General features: G+C 55.4%; 1 protein-coding gene across 1 annotated transcript in view; it reads right to left on the reverse strand.

Moving 5' to 3' along the window:
• Nucleotides 1–11,726, reverse strand: part of UXS1 (UDP-glucuronate decarboxylase 1) — a 94,801-nt gene that overhangs the window by 22,755 nt on the left and 60,320 nt on the right. Inside the window, exon 9 of the mRNA XM_027769242.1 lies at nt 6,398–6,519. Within this exon, the coding sequence (XP_027625043.1) occupies nt 6,398–6,519 (122 nt within the window). The remainder of the gene's footprint in view (nt 1–6,397; nt 6,520–11,726) is intronic.

An 11,726-nucleotide genomic window follows, 5' to 3' on the forward strand; every position in this document is an offset into this window, starting at 1 on the left:
TCCACCCCTGAATAGAATCTATGTTCTTTATTGTTAAAAGACTTTATGAGCTAATAATTAAAACATGTAGCCCCTCTCCCATTTACTTATATGTAACACATTTTTAATAAAAACGCACGATAATTCCTAGCAGTTGTCACTCTTCAGAGAGCGATCTTTGAGGGGTGTCCGGCATAGGACGTGCATAAAAAAACATCGAGGCCTTTGTCTTCTGTTCACCTTCGCCGCCTTCGTCGAGATAACCCACCCACGCCGAGGCTGGACCCCGGCAATGACCGGCACTGACCAGCCAACCTGTCACAGGCCTGCTTCTTCTGACCTTTCCGGGTGGCTGCATCCAGGCTAAGGAGTATAGCGTGACTCTCCTGGCTGGGTGTGCCAGTGGCAGGGCAACCACAGGGTTCCTGGAAGGCAGCGTGCCTGTCCCGTTTTCACCGAGATTAGCTACACATGAAGCCTGAACTTGAATTAAATGCAGATAAACCCGAGGCCCTCTCCAGCTGAGGCTCGTTCTGGGGTCAGGCGTGGTGCAGCAGTACACGTGGCACTGAGGCTGACCGACGTGAGGGTGTTCTGGGCCCGTGTCCGGAGAGCTCCCCAAACACCCGGACACGTGAGTGCCCATGACCCAGGGCAGGCTGCGGCTGGGGCGTCACGGCATCAAGGCCTGGTAGGGTGCTGGGCCTTAAAGTGGGTCAGTCTCTGCGCATGGCTGCAGGGCACGCGGAACTCTAACAGACATCACCTACTGCTGGCTCCACAGAGAGGAAAAAGCCGAGCGTCAGCCAGGGGGGCCTGGGGCCTGTGTAGGCGCCCCGCAGCAGCGGGTACAGAAAGCATGTAGAACGCAGACCGGCTGGGGCTGCAGCGCCGTCAGAGACGCCCGGCCCGCCCACCCTGCTTTCCTGTCTGTCCGTTCGTCATTCACAGCCCTTCTGCTGGGGCACCCCAGCTCTCACCACCGGGCTGCCACCTGCTCTCTCACTCAGGGAAGAAAGAGGCAAACAGAGAGGAAACCTGCTCTCCTCTGAAGGTGGCGTCTCCCACAGTTGTGAGCTGGGCCGTCTTTCTGGGTGGCATCAGGGAGCGGTTTGCCTTGATGATAAGGACGGACCCTGTTCAACGTGTGTGGGGGACCTCAAAATGTTGGGTGGAAAATGAAATGATTAGTTTATTTTTGGTGGGAAATTGAAACCCGTGAGTATGTTTTCATAATGTGCATTTTCTATAACTTTTTGAAGACCCCGTACAGTCCATTAACCAATGTGACACATGGATCCTCTAGTCCCCGTGGTAAGGCCCAGTGGGTAGTGGGAGGACGGTCAGCAGGGGCCCACGCAGCTGTGTGTGGGGCAGCAGGGTTGGGGCCTGCACACCTTGGAGGAAGGGGTCACTGTTCTGTATCTCAGACCTGGGGACAGGCCAGCGACTGACTCCTGACCCCTGGTTGCCTGCAGTGCCCACCAGACCACAGGGGCCAACTGAAGGCAGAACCCAGGTCTGTAAGCCAATAAGCAAAGACCCACGACCCTGGCCCACGCTCTGTTGCCCCTGTGAGAGCTCGAGCCCTGCCGGCCACCATACCATGTGTCCACGTCCCCACCACAGCTAGACGCAGGGCCTGTGTGCACGAGGCCACCGTTCAGACAGCCACCTGCTGACAGTGCCAGCCACGGCGGGGTCCACTGTGCGCTCTGTGCTTTGGTCCCCAGGGTGACCTGAGAGTCAGGACACTCAGACATCAGGAAGGACAAGGGCAGCCCTGCAAGTGTGAGTGACTGCAGCAGGAGGCACAGGGACTGTGACACCAGGACGATCAAGCCCCACGCAGGAGGGCCTGCGTGCCAGCAGCACGGAGGTCGCACAGGCAGGCCGAGGGGGCCTGAGCACGAGGTGGGCCCGACTCCGACCCCTGCTCAGGCTCTGGGAGGCCACTGGAGTACTAAGCCTGGGCTGAAGGCCCTAACCTCGGAAATGGGACAGTAATACAGGGATGCAAAGAGAACTCAGAGCCCACTTAGCAAGCTGCGGTCCTCACTATCCACTCCCAGGTGACAGTTCTAAACCTGACATCTGCCCCTCCCTCTGTCCCTGTCCCCTGGGTAGACTAACGTATCTAAGAGTGACCACACACAGGGTGTCTCAGAAGGACCCCACCAGGTCCCTAGGATTGCGAGGCCCCGCTGGGGTCCCGGGGGCTCTCTGCCAGCAGGGACTAGACCGACACCACGCGTGGAGGCAGGGTGGGCTGGGCGGGGCACCTCCTTCCCATCGGAGCAGCCAGCTGGGCGTGCAGGTTGTGATGAGCCAGTTAAAGGCAGGTCTAGATCCACTGGCAGGAGGTGACCCGAGAGGTAGGGTGAGGGACAGGGACTCCTCCCTCCCCAAGTGTCTCCCAAGGACAGAAATGCTACCTGCAGGGACTAAAGAACCCTCCGTCTGAATTCTCCTTTAAACTGTCACCATTCCTTGAGAGGTCTGTGCCAAGACCCTGAACACCAGCGTGATCACTGCTCTCAGTGACGGAAGCTGCTAGAAGGTGAAGTGGGGACTACGTGGGTGGGGGGGCTGGCCAGGAGAGGACTGCCCCGCCCCCATGCCGACCTGGTCCAGAACAGGAGGGATGCGATCAATAAGAGGAAGCGCCCCCATGTGGGCAGCCGGCTCTCCGTGCCTGCCCTTGGTCTTCCTTGTGCCCAAGAGAACACGCGCATCCCTCAAGAACAGCGCCAGCAGCCGAGGCAGAACCATGGCTGCCGGGTCCCACAGTGGCAGCCCTCGGAGCTCCCTGTCTGTCTGCCCTGATGTCTGTGGTTCTGTGAGCGGCAGCCGCTCAGCGGGTGGGCCCCAGTGCAGGCCCGGCTCACACGCACACTAGCTCTGACCACAGCCGTGAGAGGCCCGCCTGCAGAGCCGCTGCGTCCACAGGCACACGGAGGCAGCGGTCGGCTCCTCTCCGTCACGGCCACACTCCCGGAGATACCGGGCTCTCTGAGAAAGCTCTGGCTCCTCCCTGCTGGAAAACAGCAGACTGTCTCCTTCTGGGAGGGGTGTGTGGCGGACTTTTCTGCGAAACAAAATTCTATTTTGACTACATTGGAACATTTCATTCATTCAAAGAACTCAGACGCTTCTTGGGATCCTTTGGAAAAGGGAACATTTTTAATAAAAGATTACTCACCAGTTGGTCTTGCTCAGATTTTCAATCCTTACATACCAGGGTTTATTCAAAGACACAAACATACCAGAGGGGCTTGACAACACAACGATTTATCCTTAAGGGGTTGTACCATTACGTATAAAAAATGAGAATTTAAATTAAGATGCTGGGACCAGCAGTTGGCATAATGGCTATGTCACTGAACTCCAATGTAGAGACCACAGTTTGAGTCCCAGACCTGGTGACTTAAAACTCATGCCGGGCACGTGTGCGTGTATGCCCAAGATTCTGAGAGGAGAATGGAGAAGGGATTGCAGTGTGGCCATCCCCCTGGGTGATGACTTCTCAGTTTCTGTCTCTGTCTCTCTCTGTCTTTCTGGAGAGCGCACACATCCTATAGCAAAAACCTCCTCCAAAAAATATAATAATAATAAAATAAATGACTAAGATGCTAACTTAAAACCAGGCCAGGCCAGACCGTGGAGGTGCAGCTAAGACAACACTGCAGCGCCGGGCCATGCGGATGGTCCCAGGTGCCGTCCCACGGCCTCCCTGCATACGCCAGGTGGCACGCACACGCCCATGATCCCGGCTGCTGGGACAGGCGCTGGAGCGCAGCGTGAAGACCCTGTCAAGGTGCCCCTTCCTGTCTCCCTCTACCTCACCCCCTTTTTCTCTCATGGAAGAGATAAACTTAAAAAAAGGGCCGGGGGGCAAAGGCATACCATTCCACCTGGTTCACCCTTCTGTTTTGTTTTCCTCTCCGGATAGCACAAATCCTAATGGCTGAAGTCATAAATGTCCTCCTAACATGACCTCGGAAGGTGGCCCGTTCAGACGGGCTGACAGCTCACGACTCAGGGCCCTGCCCCTGCTGACCCACCGCTCACTTCCTGCTCTGGGCATCGTCCCGGGCTGTGCTAGCTGCGAAGGGGCCCTGCCCTGGACTCGGAGCTGCGTGGTCTCCTCTGGTGCAGCCACCTTCCGAATCTTCCGAACCTACAGGCCAGCCACGACGGCCAGAAGGGGAAAGCAGCATGCCCTGGAGAGCCAGCGTGGGTTCAAGCTCGCCTCTCCACCACTGGCCCCAGACGGATTCTGACACCCCAGGGCCTGAGGCGCAGCCACTCCCTCACGGCCGCACAGTGGGACGGGGAGGGCCGTGGGGAAGGACGTCACATCCACTCACAGCCCCGTGTGCCCCCAGAGGGGCCTTCCCTGGTGTCATTCCCAGAGGGACAGACGGCAGCCCTCAGCTGGCTAGAGACAGCCCCGAGGAGGGTAAACTAGCCCCCCCAGTGCTACCTGTCATCTGAGACCCACGACCCATGGCCTCCACCCTGGAAAACACCAAGCCTGTCTTCCACGGGGCAACTCTCAGACTTCACATGATGGTGGAAGGCGATCTAGGTGTCCTTCCCGCATTCTCTGACCTGGTGCTTGTCAGCGAAGCACAGCCACCCGGTACCCGGGGAGGGGGGGGGAGAACTTCCTCACAGGGTAAGCGGTGGCTCCTTCCCCTCGTCCACACAGGGTGGGTGAGTGGGGGCTCCCTCCCCTGGTCTGCACATGGTGAGTGGGGCTCCCTCCCCTTGTCTACACAGGGTGGGTGAATGGGGCTCCCTCCCCTTGTCTACACAGGGTGGGTGAATGGGCCTCCCTCCCCTCGCCCCGCACAGGGTGGGTGAGCGAGGGCTCCCTCCCCTGGTCTGCACATGGTGAGTGGGGCCCCCTCCCCTCGTCTACAAAGGGTGGGTGAGTGGGGCTCCCTCCCCTCGTCCGCACAGGGTGGGTGAGCGGGGGCTCCCTCCCCTGGTCTGCACATGGTGAGTGGGGCCCCCTCCCCTCGTCTACAAAGGGTGGGTGAGTGGGGCTCCCTCCCCTCGTCCGCACAGGGTGGGTGAGCGGGGGCTCCCTCCTCTCGTTCACACACTGTGAGCGGGCGTTCCCTCCCCTCGTCCACACAGGTGAAGAACTAGATGTATTGCTGCACCCAGGGCAGTAAGACCCACTACCACCCTGAGGCCTGTCCATAAGGAGCTGTGAGGCCGGCGTCCAGTCCCTGGGGCTCCCTTCCTGAGCCCTGCCGCCCACGACGTGTGGGGATCCGGCGTTCCCGTGTGAGTGAAACACGGCGAGGTGGTGCCTGGCATCAGTCACTGCTCAATACATGCTCGCACTGTTACCGACTTCCATAACCCCCGTGAGCACACACGCGGGGTAATACGCACCCTTACAAACCATCACCCAAGCCCCACTACTCACCCTTCAATAGAAACGAGAAGGTCGAGGGCAGAGTCCCCCTGCCCGGCCGCCTTCCCATGCAAGCCCACCTCAGAGGACTCCGAACACAAAAGGACGTGGATGGGGGGACGTTAACGTTGAGGCCAGTTTTATAATCCGAATTCACTCATCTAACTACTGAATTCTGTGATTTCTGAAAGTATGCCATTTTAATTTTGATTAAATTATAAAATGTCAAATATTAGAAAACAGCTAATATGATAAAACCCTAAATATTGCACTTTTCATCTGTTCGGTGACTTACGCAAAATGTCCTCATAGACTCTATTTTTCTGGAAGGTTACCCCGCTCGTGTGGGAGAAGGCAGAAATGTACAACGGCTCATCAGGGTCAGGGAACAAAGCAGAGGACCTGCCTGGGACCCGCCGCGGACGCAAACCGGGCAGATAGGAACAGCTTGCGCACGGCAGTGATTCGACGTGCCCGTTCACGGAAGGAAAGAGGAGCTTGCTGTTTATAGCCATGCCGCAGCCTTCCAAACCTGAGAGCTCATCTCTAGGAACTACGATTATTTTTCAGGGCTTCTCACATGGTGCATGTGCTTGCTGGAGGGAAAGTGAGAAATCACCCCGGGGGGGATGGCCACCCACAGTCTCTTCTCCTCCATCTCAGGATCTGGGGCACACATGCACATGACAGGTGTGATTTTCAAGCCACTGGTTCTGGGACTTGAATCGGGTCAGCCATGTGGGAGTCTAGCACCTTAACCTCCATGCCACCTGCTGGTCCTCCTATAAATCATGTTTAAAATAAGGAGAGAGATGAAAAATTGCTGTTGGTAAAACCACTGATTTACAGTGGAGAGGGATGGGGCGTCCCAGCAGCTGCCCTGGGCAGTCACCACGGCACTCGGCCCTCTGGCACCCAGAGTTGCGTGCAAGGGTGCCGCGTGGCCCGGCTCGGCTCGACTCCAGCCCGGACGCAGTTACATACCTGCTTCATGTAGGCGTAGCACATGGTCTCCGCAACGCGCTTGCCTTCATCGTAGCAGGCCCGGGGACCGATGGGATTCACGTGGCCCCAGTAATCCTCACTTTGCGGGTGGACTTCAGGATCTATGGAGGGGGAGAACGAGACTGTGTTTTCACGCTCCCTACCTTCTAGCTCATCTGCCTAGAAAAAGACATATTTATGATGCAAAAGGAAGCTCTAGAACAGCTAGGTAAATTTAAAAAAAAAACACTTTTTAATTATTTATTTAACTTTATTAAAGACTATGATTATTCTTTTCAAAAATTTTCTATAGGGCACATATGTTCACCAGAAAGAGACAGCGAGAGAGAGAGGGAATGTGAGAAAGCATTTTCAAATGGAGTGACTAGCAGAGAGAAGCCCATAGGTTATAGTCCACTCGCTGAGTCCCAGTGGGACGCCGGCTTCACCTCTGTTACTGACGAATGGGTGTTTTACAGGAAAATGAATAAAAGATCAAAGTCTCCCAATGCGAAGTCTCCCTCCTCTTCCATAAATTGCGCTCAACATTAAGACAAAATACAATGAAACGTGATTCATGGGAAGACAGCGTTTCATCTTGTGCTCTCCACATCTACGCTTAGAGGGAAGCAGGTATTTATTGACAAGAATGTGAAGGCACGGCGTCCCCGTGGAACTCCAGGGCTTGCCCACGTGTCGACAGCAGGGTGTGCTGAGACGCACCTGCACACGGGGCAGCCGGGAGCAGGGCAGGCAGAGGACCGTGCGCCCACCCGCTAGGGCCCGTCCCTCTAGCCCCTCTCGCACAGACGGTAATGCCTGGCTCCTGTCTTCCAGTGTGAGTCAGTCACTTTAAAATGGAGCCAGAAAACCACTTAAAGAAACCAAGTAACAAATTCCTTTTTTAATCCAAACATACTCCCAGTGAGAAAAAAGCCAAGGACTGAAACTCACAGAACTATACAGACGCCCTGTACCCGCCTTTCTGATAAGAGCCGGGCACGCTGGACCCTCCACAAAGAGAGTCGTCAGTTTGGCAAAGGCTGGAAAGAAGTCTGGGCACACGTACCAGCCCTTGGCGGGCACCACCAGGGAGCCGGAACTGAATGCTCGGGATGCTAAGCTGCTGCTGCTGTTTTCCTCCCACTTTGTTTGTTTATTTTTTTAGCTTCAATCACTGTATATCTTTACAACACAGAAAATGGATGAAACTGCAAAATTGGAAGGCATGAAAGCAGGGATGCCAAGCTTCTAAGAAAGCTCTCTCACAAAAACCACTTAGGGGGAAAAACCACACACATACACCAAGAAAATTCACTTTGTTATCACACACCTAAAGGTCTAGAGTCAAAGTGATTTCCAGTTGGCTCCACTTCTCAGCATTCTGTGAGACCCTAACACATGAGCAAACGCCCCGTAAATCCTCGGGTCCCTTCAGCCACTGCCTGTCAGGCAGGCCACCCGGTGTCCAGCTGGCTCCACGGCAGCTGGGTACTGCAGAGCCAACTGCACGACTGGAGTCTCAGGCCTGGTGGCCTGACAGACGTGCTGGGCGTGTGCTGGGCGTGTGCTAGACGCGTACCCCCAAATCTCGAGAGGAGGGAGAAATGGAAGAGAAGGGGTCACAGTGTGACCGTGCCCCATGGACAAGTGACGCTTTCTCACTCTGTCCCTACCACCCCGTTCTCTGTCTCCTTGTCCTGAGTGCACCTGTCCTCTGGCAAATTAAAAACAAAATCGATATAGAACAACTGGTGAATCCCGTGAGTTACACTGGTGAATCCCGTGAGTTACACACTGAAACTACTGAAGACCCTGAAGAACGAAGCTCCTGTACAACAGGCAGATAATGCAGGTGAGTGCGGGGAAGAGGGGCTGCAGGAGGAGGTGGCTGTGTCGTGGTGCCCTTCTGGACAGACAGCACAGGGGAAGGCGCCCAGGACGTCCAAGAGCAGACGAGGCACAGCCTGCTCACAGGGACTGCAGAGGATGACTGTATTAGTAGGGTTTCTCTGCAGCTATGCCTCTTACATTTTTCCTTACATTTAAAAAGAAGTGTCTCTTCTGGTTACCCCTTCACTTCCTCACCGCTCCTCTCCTCTTTTAGAGCAATCGTGTGACTCGAGAATTTGCATCACGTCAGGGTCTGGCTCCCACTGCACTGGCTAAGGGGTTCTCCAAAGCCCTGCATGGCTGTGGGGCTGAAGAGAAAGCAACGTGAATTGAAAATACAGGATCCATACCCACTCCTAACCTCACCTGTGGACCAAGGGTGGGCAGGGGAAAGAGGACGCTGCTCAGGTTGGTAAGACAAGCTGTTTTCTTTTTTTTTTGGAGAAGTTTTTGCTATAGGGTGCGTGCGCTCGCCAGCCAGACAGAGAGAGACAGAGAGACAGAAAGCGAGAAATCCCCCCCCAGGGGGGGATGGCCATGCCACAATCCTTTCTCCTCCATTCTCCGCTCGGGATCTTGGGCACGCATGCACACGCACCTGGTGTGAGTTTTAGGCCACTGGGTCCGGGATGCGAACCACAGTTGACTACGTGAGAGTCCAGCGACATAGCCATTACGCTAACTGCTGGTCCCAAGACAGGCTGTTTTCTGGCACTCTCTACTCCTTCCAGCCCTTGCAGAACTCGTTATGGAGCAGGTGAGGTGACCAGCGCCTGCTGCTTTTTCCAGTGAGCGCTAAGCACTGACCTGCGAGCTCTCCACAGCCCGGACATGCAACACGTGTCACTCACGCCGACCAATACATGCGTGACTAGGCGGGCCAACAAGCCCTAGAGAATATGGCTTGAGGGGTACTTCCGGAGTAGAAGCAGGAACACTTTCATATAAACATCAAAGGCAGGTCCTTGCTAGCCCGGTGATGTGACAGTGTCCTCTAGAGGTTGTCCTCCTGAAAGGAGACGTGACAACGGGCTACGAGGGGATGCCTCTGTACTGTCACGTGAGGATGGGCCTGTTACAGAGGCCACAGTCCTGGGCTCAGCTCTGACTCCTTCACCCCAGACAAGATGCAGACCGTCGATGGGTCAGTGCAAGCGGCCCCTGTCCCACGGGAGCCTCCACTCACCTCCGTACACCTCCGACGTGGAGGCCAGGAGCAGGCGGGCACCGACGCGTTTCGCCAGCCCTGCAGAGAGTAGAGAGGCCATGAGAGACACTGCCCCCTGCACACACCCGCATGCCGTCTGGCCGACGTCAGCAACGGTTCAGGATTACAGACGATCCGTGGAATGATCTACTCGTACTGCTTTGGAACCAAAATAACAACAGCAGCAATAAATTGGAAAGCACGAAAGGATCCTCGGGAGGGTAGATACAGCTCCAGGCAGAGCCACGGTGCAGCACCTGCTGGTTTGAAAAGGTGCGACTGGAGTGTATTTATAGAGTCCTCGCACACCAAATCACCCCACGTCGGCCAGGTAACTACGCAGGTAGCAGTCGCAGGTCTTTTCACCCTGACCTCCACCGTGGCCCACCCGCATCCTGAACGTGCCCTGGATCTCTGGACTGTGCGCTGGCACCTCCGGCCCCACACCCCTTCTGTAGGCCTCCTTCATGGTTCAGCTGAAACAGCACCTTCTCCAGCGCCTCTGCTAGTCACACTCAGAACCCTTCCCGAACGTGCCCTCAGGTGGACAGACGAGAATGCCACTATCTACGGTGGTCAGGTAGGTGCGGGGAGTCCTCTGAACTCTTTCAGAACCCATTGTTTGACGCTCCGAGGACCCCACTCAACTTTACATAGGCCCAGGCTTCCCAGTCGCATCCCACCTCGAGCATGACCACACTAGAGGACAGCAGTGTTGGACCTGACTGATGCCTGGGGTCCAAGAGCCCAGCTCTGTGCATGGAGCAGGGGTCTATCACCCCCGGCACCTGGCCCTGTGCGCAGAGCAGGTGCCTGCTGCCGTGAACAGGCTGGGAGTGAGAGACAAGATGTGCACATGCAGCCTGGGGCACCTCAGGGGAGCCGGGTGGGACTGAAGGGCCCTGGTGTGAGGGGACCAGCGTGCAAGCATGTCTGAGCGCCGGGCGGAGGGATGCAGGCAGCCACGGAAACGCAGGTCAGGAGCGGAAAACTGGGTGCCAAAAAGGCCAGGGATTGGGGCCCGACTGTGCCAGCTCCACAGAATGCTGGAGGGAAACAAGGCCAACGGGATGCCGTGTAAGACGGAGTTCACAGGCTGCGACCTCACAGCTCCTCCACCACTCCAGCTGCAACCTGCGGTCTGAGAGCTGGTTCACGCCCCCATGCAGAGACGACACAGTGACCTGAAGCTCAGGGACTGGCCATCTTTTTGCTTTAACTACCTTTGAGATACCCGTACATGCAGATTTCAGTTGCACTATGGAGAGAGCTCGTGGAGCTTTCACCCGGTTTCTCTCAATGGTTAAACAAACCCCCCGTAGAACCGGAGTACAAGGTCACGGCCAGGAAAGTGGCCCTGGTACAGTCAATGAGGGTCTCCACCAATACAGAGCGCACCACCGACACCACGCTACCCAGCACTCCGGTCTCCGCCCTGCCCTCCTGCTCCCCTAGTTCCTAGCAACCAGGAATCCATTCTCTGTTCCTATAATTTTTTTCATTTTAAGAATGATATGGGACTAGCTAGTGGTGTGGTGATTAAGACAGCTGAATGTCACATAGTCCACTGTATGGTTCAAGTCCTGGACCTGGTGGCTTGGAAGAACATGCCGGGTACTTGTGTACCCCAAATTCAAAGAGAATGAAGAAGGGACTAAGGTATAACCATCCCTCTCGAGGGTGTTCTCCCTCTCGCGCTCTCTCTCTCTGTCTCTCTCTCTCTGTCTCTCTGGTGAGCACACATGCCCTATAGCAAATTCTTAAAAAATGAGTACTGAACTTCAAGCAGTTTGTGGAAAATGAAAGTAAAAGATAAAAATGAATAATATAGACTCTACCTGCCAGCATACGCTCCATCGAGTTTAAGACACCTTTGTAAGAGAGAATACCAGCCGGGAGTCCATCCCTAAAGAACTGAGGGTCCCGGGAATTAAACCACGTTAATGCAGTCTATTTGATATTACTGACTGAAGAAAAAGGAGGGCCCAGTAAAGATTTTTTAGGATTAGGAAACAAAAAGAAGTCAGAAGGAGTCCAATCAGGACTGTAATGTGGAGGCCTCCTGAGTTCCCATCGAAACTCTCACAAAATTGCCCTTGTTTGACGAGAGGAGTGAGCAGGAGGGCCGTCCAAGTGCAAGAGGACTCTGGGGAAGCTTTCCCTGGCATTTAAGCGGATGTTATCATTCTATGGCCTTCAGGAGGTCAATAAGCAAAATGTCTTCGGCAT

The sequence above is a fragment of the Tupaia chinensis genome, unplaced genomic scaffold (assembly GCF_000334495.1).
Source record: "Tupaia chinensis unplaced genomic scaffold, TupChi_1.0 Scaffold149090_1, whole genome shotgun sequence".
In the NCBI taxonomy this organism is placed as follows: Eukaryota; Metazoa; Chordata; class Mammalia; order Scandentia; family Tupaiidae; genus Tupaia; species Tupaia belangeri.